This window comes from Panthera pardus, unplaced genomic scaffold, assembly GCF_024362965.1.
Source record: "Panthera pardus isolate Hobbes unplaced genomic scaffold, ASM2436296v1 HiC_scaffold_8, whole genome shotgun sequence".
Classification (NCBI taxonomy): Eukaryota; Metazoa; Chordata; class Mammalia; order Carnivora; family Felidae; genus Panthera; species Panthera pardus.
In genome coordinates, this window is record NW_026527013.1 from 9,379,917 (window position 1) to 9,399,765 (window position 19,849).

Here is a 19,849-nt window from a genome sequence, read left to right on the forward strand (position 1 = left end):
CACCGTGGGAATTCCCTTCCCATTCCCTGGATGGGCAGAACTGAGGTTCTGAGCAGTCCAGCCAAGAAACAGGGGAAGGGGCCTCAAACTGTCTGCCCTCTGCTGAGGAAATTTGAGCCATGCTCTCCACCCCAAATGCTATTTGGCTCCTTGTGGGCCCGTGGTGGCAGGATTCCGTGTGTAGGAGCCTTTGACTGGGGCCAGGGTCTCTGTCCACGGGGTGGGGGCGGGGGAGCGGGGAACTGGCAGCTGTAGGCACCAGTGAAGTCCCTCAGCCCTAGCCAGGGCCCAGAGACTCCCCAAGGCCCTCCGCATTCCAGGGCGATTCCTCCTCCCCCTCTGCTGCCCGCCTTCCCTCACTTTCCCCTTCTTTGTTCCACCCCTGCCGCTCCCCGGGGCTTCCCCCATTAGAGCTGCCCTGGCCAAAACCAACACGCCTCCAATGACTTCCCGCCGAGGCTGGCCGGGCAGCTGGCCCTGCCCCCTGGCCTGCTCAGGCTCTGCTGGCCTCAACGGTGGCCCCAGCACACGTGGCCACTCCTAGGGGGCTTGAAAGCACATGTGCACGCCCTTGCACAGCATCCCGACGGTGCACCCTGGCACCCGCATACCCACGTCTGACCACCCAGCAGGGCACTCAGGCGGGCTCTCGTGTGCACACCTAAGCACAGTCCTGCACAGAGGCTCAGATGGGTCTCGAGCACACCCTTGCCTGGCACTCCCCCCATGGGGATCCCAGGCACCACCAGTTAATATGCACACGCAGGCCTGGCACCCCAGTGAGATTGCCAGGAGCACACATGGCCATAAACATGCCCTTGCCCGACATCAGATGGGGTCCCCCCAACACACACACACACACACACACACACACACACACCCCACATGCATTCTCCTGCTTGTGCCCGGACCTGGCTCCGAGCGAGCACAGGCACTGCCCTGTGCCCCCATGGGTGTGCTGGGCCAAGGTGGGCCAGTGAGCCTAGGGGAGCTGCTGGTGCCCACACACGCGGCTCCAGGCCCACGCAGGTACTCACCTCCCCAGGCTGCACACGCGTGTGTTTCACGTGAGCCGCACACCTGCCAGGCCGCCCAGGGCACCTGGCTCCAAAGCAGCATTCAGGTTGTTGGGGGAGGAGACCGGGAAGCGGAGGCCTGATTCCCACCGCCAGCCGCCAGCCGGATTTCTCTTAGAACACCCGCCTCCCCAAATGTCCCTGGGGCGAAGGTGAGCGCCCAGAACTGCTACCCAGTGGCGCCCCTGCATGTGATATATTTATATTGGAAATTTGTACCTTTAAATATAATTTATATAGAACCTCCCCCCCCCATTTCTGCTCCACGTTTCTACTTGGATTTTGCCACCCCCCCACTCGGCTTCGTCCCAAACCTGCAAACCCACTTCGCCAAGCAGGGACGTGGGGCCAGGCGGCAGCAGCCTTCCCCCTTCCCACTGTGGACGCCCCACGTTCTTAAAGGCCGGGCCACACCAATGAATCCTGCCGCGCTCCCCCCCCCCACCCGAAACACAATCGCGGGGGGTGGGTGCTGGCGGCCAGACGTTGCTTTTTGGTGTGTGTTTGCTGTTGCTGCTTAAATTAATCCTGAGTGACGGCCCACAATTCCTCTCCACAAAGAGGCCATTTAATGCCCCCTCCTCCGCCGAAACTTCCCTTTGCCCCCCTGAGTCCAGCTGGGCGACTCAGACCCTGCGCTGCCCTCCTGGCCTTCCCCTCAGGTGTGCCTGGGGCCGAGGGAGTTTCCCTGGTGCGCACCACGGACCTCAGGAGCGAGGGTGGGTGGATTTCGGAGGAGTGGGAGATAATCTTAAAATAGAAGCACACTGCTGAGTAGAGGTGGTGGTGGGGTTGCCTCAGGACTCCGTAGATGGCCCCACTGCCCCACTGTGGCGCTTTGATGCCCCAACCAGGCCGTCTCCCACGTCGCCTGGAAGATATCCCTCCTCCCCACCAGTGCGCCATGCATCACAATCGTGTGCCTTTGCAAACCCCCGGCAGAAATGTGCCACCCGTGCCACGTACTAGCCCCAGCCTATGCCCCTTGCCAGGTGCCCACCGCCTACGAGCTCCTTTCATTGTCGCCTCCAAGGTGTTCTTTTTCTGCGTGGCATTCCGGACCCGCTGCAATTAGCTCACGCCCCAAGGGGTAGGGGGGTGGGGCACAGGTGGGTGGAGGTCATGGGGAGCACCCCCCTCACCGGCTCGGGCAAGAGGAGGGCAGTGTTCTTTCCACCGGGCAGAACACGGGTGCTGACAGTCACGGTCACTTGCGCCACACACCACGGGGTGGGAAAGGACAACATACCCCTCGACGGGGCGAATGGCCCAGGCCCTAGGACACCAAGAGGGCCGTTGGCCCTGAGCGGGCCTTGAGCAAAGTCGGGTGTGCGCGTGCGCGGAGGCGAAAAGGCGGGAAGCCGTCGTGCAACAGGCGCCTGTGCACACGACGGTTGGGTCGCTTGGGCGGAGCCGCGCCGGGCGTTGAGAGAGGAGTGAGGACCACTGCCCCCGAGGGCAGGTGAGGGGAAACCGGGAACAGGTGTGAAGGAGCGGAGGCACAAGGCGAGGCTTTGAACGATGCGGCCCTGAGGTCCGGAACCTTCGGTGTCCTTGCTCCCTCCCCGCCCCAGCAGCACCAAGCCGCCCGGGCTCCCTCCCGCCCGGGCGCGGCCTAACCCCTCGTGGCGACAACCCAAAAGTGGCCCCGCGTCGAGGGCCGGCCGGGTTCGCGTTCGGAGGCCCTTGCCATTTGCAGCGGCAAAGGCCGCCGCCAGAAGGGGCTCAAATGGCGGCGTTTTGGCCTGTAAGCTGGTTGGGTCCCCAGACGCCCCGGGTGGGGCTGTGGGCCGCCTTTGCCTAAGTTTCCCTCTTTCGTGCCCGTCCGGATACGCGACAGGGGATAATGCGCGCGAGGGCTTTGGAATGAATGCGATGTTGATAATTCCTGTTATTCTTTGGTTGCGCGGAGGACCTTGGGGGCTAAATGCCCCCAGAATCCGACGGCAACTTTGGGTCCTCAATCTGGAGAGGGTCCCTTCTCTGCGCCGCATTGTGCGCGCAGCGCTGTCTCCGGACCCCAGGCCTCCGAAGAGCCTCCCCGCTTCTCCCCAGGCCGCTTTTTTTGGGGGGGAGGGGGGAACGAGGGAGGAGAAATTTACCAGGGGAGATTTTTGTTTGTTTCGAGGGTTGGCTGGGTTTGGGGGCGTTTGGCCTCCAGCAAGCACGGGGAAGAAATGTGACTAAGTGGCAGAAAATGTGCTTTCCCTTCCCCTCTCCTCTGCCTTCAGGCCGCGGGAGTTGCGCAGTCTCCAAGAACCTTTAAAAAAATTTCCTCCAGATCCCCTCTGAGCCACACTGCCTTCTCTCTCCTGGCTGACTTCTTGAATTGGGGGTGCTAAGCCCCCTTCCCCCCACCGTTGCCAGCCATTTTGCAGCACTACCTGGGCAGGCCCTGGGGGGAAAAGGATGGAAAAGTGGGAAAAGAACGTGTGCGCCGAGTGGGCCCGACTTAACCTGTTGGAGGAGGCTGGTGTCCGGATAAAGCCACCCAGCCGCTCCTCCGGAGCTCCGAGCAGCACCCTGGCATTCGGAGAAATTGCCCCCGGGGGCCTCCCAGCCGGCCCGCGGAAACCAGTCATTAACCCGACTTCTTATCGCCCAAATTACTTAAATGCGCTTTGGTGGTGTTAGGTCCTTTAACTTTTCCATGTGCAGATGACTCAGCCTACTCCAGCTGCGCCTGGGGAGGTGACCCGGGCAGCGGCTGACCCTGCACCCTGAACCCAGAGGCGGCCCATCCCAGCAGCACCCTAGGGCCCCAGGCTCCCAGACCACACTTGGCTCTCCCCCCCCCCGCCCCCCTCCACTTTATATTTCTCTCTCCCCTTTTTTTTTAAATATATTTTTTTAATTTAAAGGAGTTTTATTACTTTTTTTTTTTTTTTTTAAGCGTGAGACAGAGGCTGATGGAAACGGGCTGTTAAAAAAAGAAAGAAAGATACATGCCGGTGGCACTCTGGAGCTGGCGAGCCTCGCCTGCCTCACGACTGAGCTTTTTGGTCGCCAGTTCCCTTGTAGAACCGGGCATGGGGGCACCTGGGATCTCCGCTGCTGAAAAGGCGCTATAGAAATGCAAGGAATTATTATGATTTTAATAAAATTGTGTCTCATTTAGGAGCGCGCTTCTGCGCTGCCTCTGTCGTCGGAGCCCGGGTTTGCCGCGGCAAAGTCTGTAATCAGAGAAAAATACCAGCTTTGTTGAGGGTTAGAATGTATCATTGGCTAATGTGTGTGGTTTTTTTTTTTTTTAAATAATGCTAAGCATTGGAATAATTAAAGAGTGAGAAATAACTCGTCTCTTCTCTCCCCTCGTCATTGTCTTATTTAAGGGTGAAAAGCGTGCTTTTAGGCAGAGCTGGTTAGTTTTAATGCGGGCTTTTTTTTTTTTTTTTCTCGCCTGCCTTTCCCTCCGCTCCGGTCTGATTCGCAAATCCCCAAACTGGCACCAGCCGGGAAACTTGCGGCAGGCCGTTCTTCTCCCGGAGTTGGGAGCCTCGCTTTCCTTTTTTCCCCTCTTTCAGAGACAACCCTCTCCTCTTCCCTCCCCCGCCTCTGGGCCCTGACCCACTGCCTGGTTTGCGCTAGAGCGATTTAAAAAAGAAAGAAAGGAAGAAAGGAGCCGGGCTCTGGTACCCCTGTGCCAGCCGAGGGCGCGTTTCCCAGGCGGCGGGCTGGTGGGAAAGTCAAACCGGGTGGGGGGTGTGGGGTCTCAGAGGCAGAGTCTTGATGCCTACCCTGCGCTCCACCACCACCAGCGCCCCCCCCCCCGCAAAAGAATCAAGTATTTCTAAAGATCGCAGGATTAGAGAGCTCAGATCCCTTGTCATATTTTAAATTAAGCTGAACAGTTCTTTCTTCTCGGCCCCATATGCAATAGGAAGTGAAAATTCGGTCCTTGAGCCTGCCTTGGCAGCCCGGAGGAGCCGTGGTAGGGGAGCGAGCTGCCCACTTGGGCTGGGCCTGGCGTCCAGCCCCAGGACAGTGCTACCGCCCACGGGGCCTAGGTTTGAGGCAGGGGAACAGGGTACAGGGCCAGTGGCGGGCACGGCCTGGGGGAGATGTGGGAATAGAGGGAAGAGCTCTTCACTAGGGCTGCAGAGGTCTGCTTCAGGCTGGTGGGGTGCTAAGTGGCTGCCCTTGGTCTTCCCCTTAGTTGTGGGGTGGATGGGCTCAAAAGGAAGAGGGGTTTCCGTAGTGCTTGGGGAAGTCACAGCTCCCTGTGAGAAAGGAAAGGGAAAAGTGGACAAGAAACGGGGGTAGAGACTTGTGCCCACAGGCACCACAGGCAGTGCCTTCGCGTTGCAAAGGAGTTCTTTATTTGCTTCAGGTGTTTTTCATTAAATGTGTTTCTCTTTTGATTTTCCTTGTTATTTGGTGCTTAGACTTTTCAGCGATCCCTTGCATTTGTCTTTTTACATAAGCAAAACCCCCCCACCCCTCGGAGAGATATTGTGGGAGGTACTTTGCCTTCAGTGCTTTCTCTTTCCTGCTTTTTTTAAAATTTAATTTTAAAATTATAAAGTAAATTTAGTGCGAGTGAAAGTGAGGGGGGGAGCCAGCTGGGGCTGGAGCCAGGGAAGGGGGAGGCAGATGTAGGAGGTTTGGGCCTCCCTTCCCGAGCCAGCTCTGCCCCAGGACCCCCTCACTCCTCTCCCTGCTAGACTCTTGGGGACAGGGAATGAGGGCAGCCTGCCTGGATAGGTGCTCATTTACCCCTCAGGAATCTCTGACTCCACGGAGCTACCCCCCCCCCCCCCCCCCGCCCTTACCCACACACACCCGAGCCTCCCCCCCAGTCTCTGCCCGCCTGCAGGCAGGGTGAACGGAGGGTCTCTTACTCCCCCCTTGGTCACCATGGCTGTTTGGTTTTCAGCTCGGTGGGCCCTGTTTGTCCACCATACACATGCCCTGCTGGTCTGCTAACCCCGCTGCACAGTTGGTTGCCCTGTTGATGGGATCAGAGCTGGGCAGGCACAGAGAGAGAAAGAGGGACAGAGAGGCGAAACCCCTTTGGAGCAGTGAGGATTCGAGGGGCTTCTTTTCACCACGCATTTTTTTGTGGTCCTAGGAGGAGTACAGACCGCTCTGTTAACACACGTGTGTGCAGAGGTGCTCACATTTGACACGACTGGTGGGGCAGGAGCTCCTTCTAAGGCACATAAACTATGAGAACTTCATAGCTTAAACGCTAAAGGCCTGTTCCGCCGTGCCGAATATGTTCGATTTCTTAATCTGGGTGGTGTCACACAGGTGAGTTCACTTCGTGAACGTGTATCGCGCACCAGCCTTGCAAGCGTGCGACCTGCTGCTCTTTCCGCACACTTCAATTAAAAAGTTTAGTTTTAAGAAAGCAAGGAAGACCCAGCCTCCAAAGAAAAGGCGTCACCTCACAAAATAATAATAATAACAATAGTTATTATTATTGTAATAAATGATGATTTAAATAAGAACGTCCTCCAGCCTGCTTTGCTCAGGTCTCCCGCTAAGGAGCGGTGGGAGGGCTTGTAAAAATTAGTGGGCTGATAAAAAAGCTCACGGGCGTGTGGCCCACGAGGCTTCCAGACCCATCCACGTGTGTGCCGAGTGCCAGGAAACTGCCTGCAGACTCAGGTTTAGCCGTAGGATTTTCACATCTCAGGACCCAAGGATGAAAAGTGGTTAAGGAAGAAGTTACTTGCCAATTACATTTTGCTGTCAACATCTGGAAAGCAAAATTGCAGCTGTTCTCCCTGCCCCCCGATTACCACCTCTCCTTTTTTCTGTACACTTAAATTTTTGTACGCGTGCCATCCATATTTCGGTTTTCTGCTCTGCTAAAACATCCTCACGGCTCTGTTCAAATCGAGTTGTTTTTGGGCTTGGGCTTTAAATACATACACATGTATCTTCTAGTCTGACAGTATAATTTTTTGAGCAGTTTATTTGAGCAGGCTGGCAATCAATTGATCATCCCTTCCCTTTTCTTTCCCCTTCTCGGCCTTCTCGGGACTGTTTAGGCCCGAAGCTTCCAGGGAGGACTTTCTGGGCTGCCTTCGCCTCTGCTCCTCTGGGCAGGTACTACCGGCTTCACCCTCCACGGCCCTTCTGCGGTGTTTTTGTTTTCCCTTCGCCCCCCAAAAATATTTGAACCAAAAAGCCTCTTTTTTTTTTCCTCCACCCACAGCAAACTGAAAGGGCTAGTGAACCGTGATTCAACAGAGCGAGGGCGCCTCTTTTCTTCCTTAGCATTAATTAACTCAAGTTCGTTAGGACGTTGGGTCTGTCGCCCACAGTTTTCTCTTGTGTGTGCTGAATCGGGTCATAGAGGGAGACTTCCCGTGCAAACAGTTTGTGTTGGAGCTGGAGGACACAGAGGGGGAGAGAGGGGGAGAAAGAAAGGGAGCTGGAGAGGGATGGATTGTGGCCGAGGGGTGGTCAGGTCCTGAGCTCCCGGCACCCCCCCCCCCCCCCCCGCCCCGTGCCAGCCCCTGCGGGGCCTAGACACCAGGGGGAATGAGGATTCTCGGGTTTTCTTGGCAATGATCCCGATAATAAAATAGTTGGCGGGGGGGGGGGGGGGGAGCAATACATTTTGAGGGATTGAAAAAATGTCTTCCTTCCAACTCCTAAAATTGTACATTTCGGGAAAGCCGCTTGCCCAGACAGGGCCGGCCCAGCTACCCTGAGCCCTCAAGCAGTGCAAAATCCCAGGCCGTTCCTATCCTGGCCACCCTGCTCTCTGCCCCCGGCTCTGGGCACTGCCTGTTGCCGCAAGCAACTGCAAGAAATAGGCTCTCTCTGTGGGCCAAGGGTGTGAGGAGTGCAGACCGGCCGAGGGCACCGGGGGTTTGGAGAAACTCTCCTCTTGCCCTTGGCCCTTCTGTCCTGTGGCAGGGAGAGCAGACCAGGTAAAGCAAAGGGGTGTCACAAGGGATGCCCACGGAGCTCTTGAAGAGGGCCTGGGGAGGCTGCGAGAGGGGTCTTGGAGGTGCGGGGATGACTGGTTTGGGGAGGGAGGGGGACATCCCCTCGGGAGGATCCGCTCCGCAAGCCTTTTCTGGGATCGGGAGTTACAGTTGGCCTCCGGCGAATTTTCAACATTTTGCCTTTTGCTCCGGCCTTCTCTCTTGGCCTCTGGGTATTTTTACAGTGGCCCCGCAGGGACCTCATCTTGACGTGCTGGTTTCTCTTCTTCCCCTTGCCTTTCGGCAGTTTTTCAGTTCTCAGAGAAAGTTATGAAGCTGGCTTGTGGGGGTTCTTCCTTCCTGGGGGGGGGGCGCGCCTTGGCCACATGGGGTGACCCTTTCCAGTGGTACTCAGTGGGTGAGACTCAGGCTCTGCACCGCTCTTGCCCCTCGAGGCCGGTGCCTGTCTGTCATCTGCCCTGTGTGCTCGGGGCGGAGGTCTGGGCTCTGGCCTCCCTGGCTTTTACTTCTGTTCAGTGACACAAGGAAGTTTGAAGCTAAATAGTGAATTAAAGCCTAGAGTTTTTGTTTTTCTATTCTCTGCAGAGGATGAAAGTGAATTTACAGAGGCACTAGAGAGAATAGACGGTCTCCCCAATACCTCTCTTCCTACCCTATTTTATTTGGTGCCAGGAGGGTGAGGGGAGATGTGCCTGGAACAGGGTAGCGTTGGGAGCCAGACCGAAGCTGCCTGTTGGCCCGGTCCCAGGCCACCGTTCCCGGTTTGTAGACAGGAGGAGAAAAAGAAGGGAAAGGGAGGCGGTTTTATAGGAGAGGAATGAGTGGCCTGGTTCTGATGCAGGCCCTGTCCTAGACCCAGCATGGGGGTGTGGGGCGATTCCATTCAGCAAGCGTGAGGACGCTAGAAAAACCGTGTGGGCCTGCCTTTCCTGAGCAGAGGAAAACAGGCCCAAGTCAGCCAAAAACCCGCTTTGTCCAAATTCTCTGAGCCTCCTCGCAATGTGCATTTTCTGGTTTCCATGCTTGGCATTTCCAGATTCTTGGATGATTTTACTCTGGCTGCAGAGCCCCTTCCCGCCTTCCCCCACCCCCCGGAGAGGGGAGGCCCCACCTACCTCCAGGATAAGCAGCCTGGCCCCTTCCCTCTGCTTCCTACAGTTTTGTTTTGTTTTTTGTTTTTTTTTTTTTTCCATCGCTGCCCCAGAGTCGGGACACTGCCTTCTCCTGCACCTTCTTGTGTCCCTCCTTCTGTGGGGCAGGCTGGGAGATGTTGGGGATACGAAGTTGGCCTCTTTGGCTTCGGCCCAAGGATGAATTAGAAAATCCCAGGAATTGGGCAGATTAATCAGGGCTCTATTCGTGGCTTTTTAAAATTTCCTGCTTCCTTTTTCACCCAGGCTGCAGATAATATAGTAGTAAAATGGATACTGAAATATCTGGTTATTCCTATGTAGGCCTTGGATTTTGTCAGTTATTTGCGCTCACTGTGTATAGTTATCGAAATTAGCATGGAGTATGTGTGTGTGTGTGTGTGTGTGTATATATGTGTGTGTGTATATATATATATACATATATATATATACACACACACATAGTTAGCATGTGTCCAGGGTCTGAGAGAATAAATTTGGGTCTTAAAGCAAGCAGGATGTGAACAAATAGGATTATTTTTAACGATAAAGAAACGTTCAAACAGCAGCCCTGCCCTTAAAGATCTAACTTCTTACCCTTCTCAGTGTTTCATTATTGGCAGGTATAGGCCGCTTTTGAAACCTGTCTTGGGCTAGGAAAATTATTTTGTTTCCTTGAAGACTTTTGAAGACTGCGTGAAGTTCTATATGAATTTTCCTATTTTCCCTTAAATAATACACAAGGCTTCATTTATTTGGTGGCGTTCTGGAAAAGCACACATTTTACTTTCTTACGATGGAAGCGGTCATTTTCCTTAGCTGGATTTTCTTTTTGGCCCCTGACCCAGAGCCCTTGTCTTTTGTCCTTGCTCCTGTTTTTTCTTTTCTTTTTTCTTTTTTTCTTTCTTCTTTTTTCTTTTCAGCCCTGTCCTCTCTCCCTCCATCTTTGTCTTTCTTTCTCTCTTTGCAGTTTTGGGCCCAGCTTGGCTTTCTCTCTCCAGGTTTGGCTTTCTTCTCTCTCTCTCTCTCTCTCTCTCTCTTTCTCCCTCTTTCTTTTCCTCTTTTTCTGTGGTCTAATCAGTCTTTTTCTTTTGGAGGCACATTTTTCCTAGTGATGGCTGAAACTGGCTTGGGTATTTCAGAAATGTTCCAGTGAAAACTGTTGCTTTAAAAAAATCAAATTCTATATACTTGACCAGAATAAGAGAGGCCCTCCTCTTGCAAAGGCAGAAAAATCCCTTATGTTGATTTTTAAAAGTCTTATCTCTGGCTTCTCAATTTTTCTTTTACGTGAAGAAAATACCTTTCCCCCCAAATTGCCTGCTTTTCCTTTATGCCTCCCTCTTGTCTTTAGTTTTCTTTTTTTGCTCACTTCTCTTCCCAGCACCGCTGGCTTCCTCTCCCCCTCCCTGTTTTTTTCTGTCATTCTCTTCCCCCCTCCCCTCTGTGGCTCAGAGGCCTGCCCGTCCCCTTGCTCCCTCCATCCCCTTAACCCTTGTACTTGTGGGTGACTCAGCCCTGAGAAGCCTTGAATTGTCTGGGGGTTTTTTGTCTTGGCTCTTGTCCGTGTGCAGGGTGCACAGTCTCTGAGCTCTCAGCCCCGGCGGGAGGGGAGAAGGGAAGGAGGCTGAGTCTGGGACAGGTAATCTTCCAACAGAGCCTCCACTCTCGTAACAAAAGGGGGACAGTCCCCTTTTGTCTGGGGCTCCTGAGGGGCGTGGCCAGGGCCTGGAGCCACCACCAGTGGCAGGCAGGAGGAGGAGGCTGCAGGGGTAGGGGCACACCAAGTGTTTCTAATGGAACCCGAGTGATTCTTCTCTGTGTGTGCCCACAGGAGAGAGAGAGAGAGAGAGAGAGAGAGAGAGAGAGAGAGAGACCTTCTCCCCTCCCTCTCCAAGAGTTAGGAATACCCTGGCCCCTGGCCACTCTTCCAATAAACTCTCCCTCACACCGCAGACAGCGGCTCCTGTGGGAACAGGGTGAGGGGAGAGCACACCCTGGGGATCCACTCTGCCCACCTTCAAGGTTACAGCAACTGGCAGGAGAAGGACAATTGGCGATTGTTCTCCTTCCGTGTAACTCCCCTGGGAAGGGCCTGTTGCTTCTGTTAAGGGATCATTGAGGGGGCGCAGTGGGCCCTGTGTGGATCCCTGAGGCTCTACTGAGATGCTCCACTGGCCCTCCTGGGCCTCTTCTATGTCCAGTCTCTCTGCCACGCCATCGACCTTTGACCCCTCCATCCATCCAGGAGTGAATCACGGATCTTGTCCTATGTCCTTAACTTCCACGTGGATCCTTCCCCCTGCCATCTCCCCCTCACCCACCCAGCTGTACCAGCGGATTCGGATTCGGAATCAAGCCGTGTTCGGCACATCTCTTCCACTCAACCCTGCGGTCTCTGAGACGGGATATGCCAGAATTCTCCAGGAGGCTCCTGTTGGTCATATTCTGTGCGGTGTCCAATATTCAGTATAAATCAAAATACCAGGAAAAGACCCGTATGCCAAATATAAATTCACTTGTAATTTTTACCATCCCATCTTGACTTTAGAAAGATTGCTTCTCTCCAGGTGGAAAGGCAGCGTTTGGTATCTTATGTAACATCTTTGGCTAATTGGACTGAAGCTGGTTATTAACGTGATGTTAATTATTGAACCCTACACTAAGAGGCCTGTCCGCAACGACACCTGCCTCCTGCTTGTTCACCTCTGTTTCTCTTGGGGTCAGCTGTGGGCTCACTTCAGGCCGTTCGGGGACCTGGACTGGGGTCCCAGGTGCTGGCCAGCACCTTTCTCATTGTCAGGGTTCAGCGCCAGCCCAGGGCTGTATGTTTGGTTTTGGCACACCCCAGGCGCTCTTCCGGGAACCTTTCTGCCAGCATAAAGGCCATTGAGCACAGGGTTTCAGATGGGGAAGAAAGGGGCACGAGTGAGCAGTGACCTTTTTTCTGCTGCCAGCTGAGGGCTGAGCCTCGCCTGGGGAGAGGGGAGCTGTAGGGACAGTTCTGAGCGGGATCAGTCTCTCCATGTCTGTTTGTGTACTCCTCTGCTCGTCCTCTCATAACTGTTTCCTCCTTACAGCTTCTCCAAGGCCTACGGCAGGCCGCTCAGTAGCCCCTAGTAGAGACAGGCCTGTGGAGATGGCTCTCCTGGCCTCCCTCTCTCATGCCCACCTTCCTGCCTGGTCCTGCCTGGCTTGGAAGGGCGGGGGTGGGGGGGGGTGGGGGGGGGGTGGGAGGGGCGGGGAGGGCTCTTCTCTGTGATTCGGTTGCCCCAAAGTTGCCCTGCTTTTCCTGCTAGAGCCCTTTCCTCTCTGTTGTTTCCTCTCTTAGCTTTTCCCCTCTCACATCGGTTTCTTTCTGTATGCTCCTGCACCTTGCTCCGTACGGTTCGGGCCCCTTAGCCTGAACTGAACTGGGGGCTAGGGGAGTGCCGTCCCTGCTCCAGCCAAGAAACCCCAAACACGGATCAAGTGGACGGACGGATGGGGCAGAGCTAGAGACGGCAAAGAATGAAGCTCCTGGGGGTTGGGGGGAGGCACCATCGTAAGACTCAGTGACTGTTCGGAAGCAGTGTCCATCTTCCTGCCTTTGTCACTTCTCCCTGGGATTGGCTGTTGTGTTTGTGGCTGCATGTAGTGCTTGTCAGCGGAGTGCTGTGACAGGAGGCTATTTTAATAAACTGTTGCAGTTTCCCCCGAGCCGAGCTGCATTGCGTTGGCATCCCTCGTCACCGCTAATGGAGCGTGCGTGGCTGGGTGTGGGCTGAGGGAGGCGGTCGAGCTCGCTGGGGGCCTGGCGGTGGGGGTGCACCTCGTCTGGGAGTGCTCCTGCCGGCGGCAGCCAGGCCCCGGGGAGGAAGGGGTGGCCGCACCCTGGGCGCCAGGTCCCTGCCCTGGAAGTGCGGCTGGCATGGACACTTTCCGAGCTCTCTTTCTTCTTCTCTTTCTATTCATAGCACCGCAGGCTCGCGGGTCTGGCCAGGGAGGAAAACTTCCACTCGCCCCTGTGCGCTCCATAAATAAAAAAAGAAATAGAACCAGAAAGAGAGTGTGAGGGCCTGAGAGAAAGAGACTGAAACCAAAACACAGAGAAGGCGCAGCTGCTCTCCCCAAGGCCTTCTGGGGCGCCCGCCCGAGCCAGGCCTTTATTTATTTCTTTTTCTGGCTTAAAAAAAGAAAAAAAAAATCCGTGTCTTCCTCAATCCTAGTCCCCCCAGCCCTACCCCCCCCCCACTCCGAATTTGCTGGCTGGCTGCTGCCAAATGGACCCGAGTGGGAGCCTGGAATGAAAAATTCATAACTGCTGGACTTTGCTTGTTCATTAGACGTGAACTTGTCGATTGGGCAAATTGTTTTTGGTCTCCAACTGCCGGGGGCTCTCCCCACCCTCCCGGCTCGCCTGGTTCCCTCCTCCCCTTGGACACAGCCATTGGCTGCTCGAGGATGTCTCATTGCCAAATAGGTGGATCCTTCTCTCTCCCTCTCTCTCTCTCCCTCTCTCTCTCTCTCTCTCTCTTCCTTCCCCCCCTTTTTACTGGCTTTGGCACAGGCAAATGGATGGGGATTGAGCATGAAAGGGAGAGAGAGGGAGTTTGAGAGAGAAAAGCAAAAAAAAAAAAATATATATATATATATATATATCCAAAATCCAACCAGCACACACACACGCGCACGCACACACACACACACACACACACACACACACACCACTCGCACACACTTACACACACAGCACCATCCCATCCACGTCCTCCCTCGCTCTCTCCCTCTTTCTCTTCTTTCCTCCCTCCCTCCCTTACTCCCTCTCTCTCTTTTGCACGCGTCTGCCAGCGACGGTCTGCAGCCGGTCCGAACTCGTCCTCTTCCCCGGGAATCTGCGAGCTCCCCCTTTGCCTGTGATCAGGCTCAGAGGCGGAGGGAGGCGGCAGAAGTTTACATCCCTGTGCCGCTGCCAAAGCCGAAAGCCTTTTTCTTCAGCTGCCGCCTTCCCCCTCCTGGTTTTTGTTTTTGTTTTGTTTTGCACGGGGTGGGGGGGGGGGTGGAGTGGGGTGGGGGGTGGGGTAGGGTGTGCTGTGTGTTGGGGGTGGTGATTGGGAGGTAGGTTTTGATTTTGAAATTTTGCATATTTTCCTTCTCTCTCTTTTTTCTTAAACTGAAAGAGGATGCACAGGAGGCGAAATTGAACATTTTTTTTTGTTGGCTTTTGTTTACCTGGCGTGTGTGGCAACCGGCTCGCTCCCTCTCTCTGCTTGCTATCCCTGACCTTTCTTTCTTTTTGCTCCTTTTCAAAAAAAATATTAATTTCCCCCTTCTGTGCAATGGAGCGTGGAGGGGGGAGGAGGGGGAAGGGTTTGAGAATCCACCCAAGCCCGGCCCCTATTCCCCAGAACACCAATAATAACCCCCTTTAAAACATTTACCTTCCTCCCCTGCTCCTCCCCCTCCCCCCTCCCCCCACCCGCCCCCAACTCACAACTCTGTTGAGTCCAGAAGCTCAGAATCGGGCGTTGGGCTTTGCCGGGTGCTTCAGATCAATGGTAATTATTTAATTTTTTCCAGTTTTATTTTTGTAAACAGAAATCAATTATTATTTAAACTTCAAACAAGCAAACAAGCAAAAAAAAAAAAAACCAAAAAAAAAAAAAAAAAACCAAAAAGCGAGAGCCCAGCCCTCTGTCACCTGAGTGGGAAAGAGGGTGAAGGGGTCAGTGGGGAAGGGGCTGCAGGACGCCCCACGAGGCTTTTAACCCTAATGTGGCCGAGGCAACCACCTTATTTGTGCTAACAAGAAGTGTTTTGTTCCTTATTACCGTGATTAACATTAGTATCGGTGTCGGTAACAAAGCTGAAATCACATATTTAGGATTTAGATCTGATTAAAAAAAAAAAAATGCTGGGGTGGATGTTCCAATTGGAGCAGGAGAAAAGGGAATGAAAACAGCGTGGGGAGGGGACAGCCAAATCCGGTTCCTCGCTGGCTCCTGGATGTCATGTTCTCTCTTTTTGGGGGTGGCCAAAAATCGACCGGTGTCGGGACACGAGGCGGCCCCCGCGCGCCTCGTCTGTGCGTCCACGGGAGTCCGCGCAGACCCGGACGCCGCGCCACCGGGGCGAGCTGCCGGGAGTTTGCGGCTGCGATAGACCATGGAGATGTCATGGGCGCGACAGAGCCTGGCGGGGATACCAGCAGCGTGTGTGTGTGGACGGCAACGTTGTCTGTGCGCGCGTGTGTGTGAGTGAGTGAGGGAGAGAGAGAGAGAGAGAGAGAGAGAGAGAATAGGTGTGTGCTCAGGCTCTGGGTGCCTCTGTCTGGCTGCTGAGGCTGAGATGGGAGCGAGCGGCTGGCTCGGCTGGCGGTGGCTCCAGACCACACTTTCGTAGAACAATCACGAGCGAAAATTGCCGTGGGAGGGGGGGAGGAGGAGGAGGAGGAGGCGGCGATTTTTTCTTGTGCCCCCCTTCTAACGCTTCTTTTCTCCTTTTCTCTTTCCCCCTCACCCCGTCTTCCCCTCCTCCCGTCCTCCCTCGCCCCGCATGCTCCCGGCTTGCCGCCTGCAGGATGAGTTCCACCCGTTCATCGAGGCGCTGCTGCCTCACGTCCGCGCCTTCTCCTACACCTGGTTCAACCTGCAGGCCCGGAAGCGCAAGTACTTCAAGAAGCACGAGAAGCGGATGTCGAAGGACGAGGAGCGCGCGGTGAAGGACGAGCTGCTGGGCGAGAAGCCCGAGATCAAGCAGAAGTGGGCATCCCGGCTGCTGGCCAAGCTGCGCAAAGACATCCGGCCCGAGTTCCGAGAGGACTTTGTGCTGACCATCACGGGCAAGAAGCCCCCCTGCTGCGTGCTCTCCAACCCCGACCAGAAGGGCAAGATCCGGCGGATTGACTGCCTGCGCCAGGCCGACAAGGTGTGGCGGCTGGACCTGGTCATGGTGATTTTGTTTAAGGGGATCCCCCTGGAAAGTACTGATGGGGAGCGGCTCTACAAGTCGCCCCAGTGCTCGAACCCCGGCCTCTGCGTCCAGCCACATCACATTGGAGTCACAATCAAAGAACTAGATCTTTATCTGGCTTACTTTGTCCACACTCCAGGTAGGTCACTTCCAACCCCCCTCCGCCCCCCCCCCCCATTTTATTTTACTCGCTGGCATTTGTTTCGTGTACGGTTCCTCTTCTTTCCGAGGGATGCAGGCAGTAGGCCTCACGAGTGCGCCCGTCCTGCCCAGGGCTGCAGCGGGTCTGATGTTCCCTGTTCCCTTCTTCCGTTTCCCTCCACGCTCTCTATGCTCCCTCTTTTGCTCCCTTGCCACGTTACCTGCGGGGTTGTCGTCCGTCTCCATCTTTGGAGGACCCATCTTACCCCAAAGGCGCTGCAGGTCTCAGGACCGGGGCCAGGCTGCCCCAGAATTATCCACCAGGGTGAGAGTTGGTGATGAACACTACTGCACACATGCAGAAATCACTCGTTGCTCAGATTTAAAATGAGTCAGAAGAGGCACCGGGAGCCAGGTGCTGGCTTGCCTGCGGCTTCCCTGCAAGTCCTGGGGAAAAGCGGGATTTGGCACAAGCCGGGTGGGCAGCGGTTCGGTGGAGAGAGGGGCGTGTAAAAGCCCGGGTTATGAGCCAGAATGAATAGAAAAGAGGAGAGAAGGCAGAGGTGGGCAGATTCTGGGGCCCAGATGCCCAGTCCGGAGCCGGAGCCGGAGCCGTTTGGGCTGGGATTGGGATTTGACTGTCGGAGAGTAGGAAAGTCATTTGACTTCACAGAGAGTGAAAAGGCGCATGAGATTCCTTCCGCTCTCCCCTCCGAGGTGTGTGCCGGCTGAAGTGGGGAGACCCCAGGATGGATGCCCACGGCCCCCACCCCTCTGCTGGGAAGCGGAGAGGCAGTCCCCAGCACAGGCATGTCGGGGAGTGGCGTAGTTGCAGCAGTGGTCTGAAAGGAACAAACAATCCAAAAACTCTGTAAATTTCCCTTTTCCTTTTGTGTTCCAAGCAGTTCCAGTTCTCCGCTTTGCTTTTCCAGTTTTGCCCAGCATTTTGGGTCGGGGTGGTTCAGTTCTCTTCCTCCGTTCCTTCCCCCCACCCTTTCCCTTTTTATAATTTCTTTCCGCTTTTGTTTTCTTACAAATTGAAACAGAGATGGCTGGTTAATTTTTAGCCTCCACTCAGCTACGCCCAATTTACTGCCGCCTTTGAAACCTAAACGGGCGGCACTCTGTGATTAAGCAAGGCAGAAGTGTGTTTACATTATGCCCAACCAACTTGTAATGAGAGGGCTACCAAACCTTTTTCTGTGTGTGTGTGTGTGTGTGTGTGTGTGTGTGTGTGTGTGTGTGTGTGTGTTTTCCCTTTCCACTATTCCGGTATTTTTTCTCCCTTGTTTCCCTTCTTTCTGTCTTTATGCAAATGTAACAGAATGTGGCTTAACTTCAACTCTAGTGAGTGTTCTTTCCCGCAAGTGTGTGTTTGTGTGTGTGTGTATGTGTGTGTGTGTGTGTGTGTGTGTGTGTCTTCCTTCCTGTTCATTCATAAAAAAGAAAAGCAACTCACTTTTCTGCTGTGGTCACTCCCTTGCCTGTTTGGGAAGTTGGGAGGAGTCGTATGACTTAATCCAGAAATGAAATTTTGGGGAACTTTTAGCATTGCGTCGGGAAAGTAACTTCCACTAGGATTAGCACTGAGGGTTTCTATGTTGGCGAACTCTGGGGATGAAAAGGTGGTATTTGAGGCCTCTCTCCTTACTCACACTCTCTCTCATTCTGAGAGGTGGCTTTGATAGTTTGTTGGAGGCAGTGGACATCCCCCTCCCACCGCCCCCACAGCCATTCCTCCCTCCGTGGATCATTCTAGGCTTGCACTTGGCCCGGTGTGACTATCGTGACCCCTCATGAAGAATGACCAACTGCCAGTCCTCTCCTCTGTTCGTCCTTTTTCTTTCTGGAAATGAGACTGAAGAAACAAAATTTAAAGTTATCCTCTCATTCTCTGTCTCTACAGCAAGTCGGAGTGGGGAGGGTGTGTGCCTGGTAGTGCTGAAGGGAGCTTGGGGGAGGCTTGGAGCCTTGAGTTTGTGTCTGTCAGATAGATCCTCTGCAAGGGGATTCTGTACCTTCTGATGTTAGAACTAGGGCCGCTGAGATGGAAATCAATACTCACCTCTCTCTGGCTTCCTCCTACCCTGCTCTCTAGCTAGATCCCTGTAGCCGAGCTGTTTCCCTGGACTCTTTTATTTTAGGCCAAATTCTTTTTTAAAATTTTTTTCTAACATTTATTTATTTTTGAGACAGAGAGAGAGAGAGAGCACGAACAGGGGAGGGTCAGAGAAAGAGGGAGACGCAGAATCTGAAACAGGCTCCAGGCTCCGAGCTGTCAGCCCAGAGCCCGACGTGGGGCTCGAACCCACGGACCGCGAGAGCATGACCTGAGCCGAAGTCGGCCGCTTAACCGACTGAGCCACCCAGGCGCCCCTATTTTAGGCCAAATTCTTGACGGCTGCCAGCATGAGGCTAAGGTAGGATGAAGTGTGCGTGAGGAAGGAGACCGTTTCTGGCCAGCCTCCTGGCTCCTGGACTAACCAGGCAGGTGTCTGTCGTGAGAAAGGAGGCATCCCCGCCCGCCCCCCAGCTATAATGAGATCATTTGCCCAGGAATATGAGTGAATTCCTGCCCCATCGAATGCGGCCGCGGCCATTTCTGTCCCGGCTGAGGTCCAGTTCCTTGATAAAAGCTGAGTGGAGAACTGGGGATATTTCAAAAGAATTCGTCTATACTCTAGCTCCCTGGACTCCAGATAGTTTCGGCGAAGGTAGGATTTCTTGCTGGAATTGCTTTAATTCACATGTGAATCGGTGCAGCATGGGCCTTGGGTAGATGGTCTCAAGATAGTGAGGTGCAGCCACAGCCTTCTCCCCAAGCCACCCCAGTTGGCTAGAAAATGTCTTCTTCTGGCCGAGCCCCCAAACAGCATGGATCTGACAGCACAGCCTTCTCCTGCCCCTGCCCCCCCCCACCCCACCCCTGGACATACTCAGCAGGGTGCCCCTTGCTCCTTCCTCCTAGTATAAACCAGGAGTAGGGGCTAGGGTGGCAAGCTGGTCCAGAAGTGCTGCTGGGCTATCTCCAAAGCTGCTTCTGCAGGGCTCTGAAGGTGATCTGGTATCTTCGGACCTGCCCTAACCTAGGCTTCGGTCCTAGAAAATGGAAAAATCTGGGGCGCCCGTCTGACTCAGCCTGTAGAGCATGTGACTCTTGATCTTGGGGTTGTGAATTTGAGCCCACAACGAGTGTAGAGATTGCTTAAAAGTGAAAAAAGAGTCTGAAAGTAATAAAAAGCTTCACCGAATGGACATGTCAGCTTCTCCCTGTCGGATTCCTCTGACAGGCCCCAGTGGAAGCCCGTGAAGTCCAGATACTCGGGTGGTGCTTCTTTTCTTTATCTCGGCTTGTTCACGATGGAGAAATTCACATGTAGAAGGAGCCCCCATCACCAGTGCCGGTAGCTGCTGACTTACTTACGGTCAGGCTCCACTCACTCATCCATACCCCCCACTGCCCACCCACGCTGGGTTGTTTAGAAGAAAACCCAGGCATTGTAGCTTTTCATCTGTAAATATATCTGTGCATGTCTCTAAAGATGAGGAGTCTTGAAGAACGCAACCACACTATCACTATACCTAAAAATAATCAACCGTTTCTTCAGCATGGTCGGGCTAGTCAGTGTTCACATTTCCCTAA

At 54.3% G+C, this 19,849-nt stretch overlaps 1 protein-coding gene across 5 annotated transcripts in view; it reads left to right on the top strand.

Annotated features, from left to right (window-relative positions):
• Positions 1 to 19,849, top strand: part of NFIX (nuclear factor I X) — a 98,249-nt gene that overhangs the window by 12,826 nt on the left and 65,574 nt on the right. Inside the window, exons 1-2 of one of the 5 annotated variants that reach the window (XM_053897419.1) lie at positions 14,191 to 14,651; positions 15,673 to 16,204. In XM_053897419.1, coding sequence (XP_053753394.1) covers positions 14,649 to 14,651; positions 15,673 to 16,204 — 535 coding nt within the window. In that variant the 5' untranslated portion in view covers positions 14,191 to 14,648. Of the gene's footprint in view, positions 1 to 14,190; positions 14,652 to 15,191; positions 15,310 to 15,672; positions 16,205 to 19,849 lie in introns of those variants that run through there. The other 4 variants (XM_053897417.1, XM_053897421.1, XM_053897420.1 and 1 more) reach the window with 4 other exon arrangements.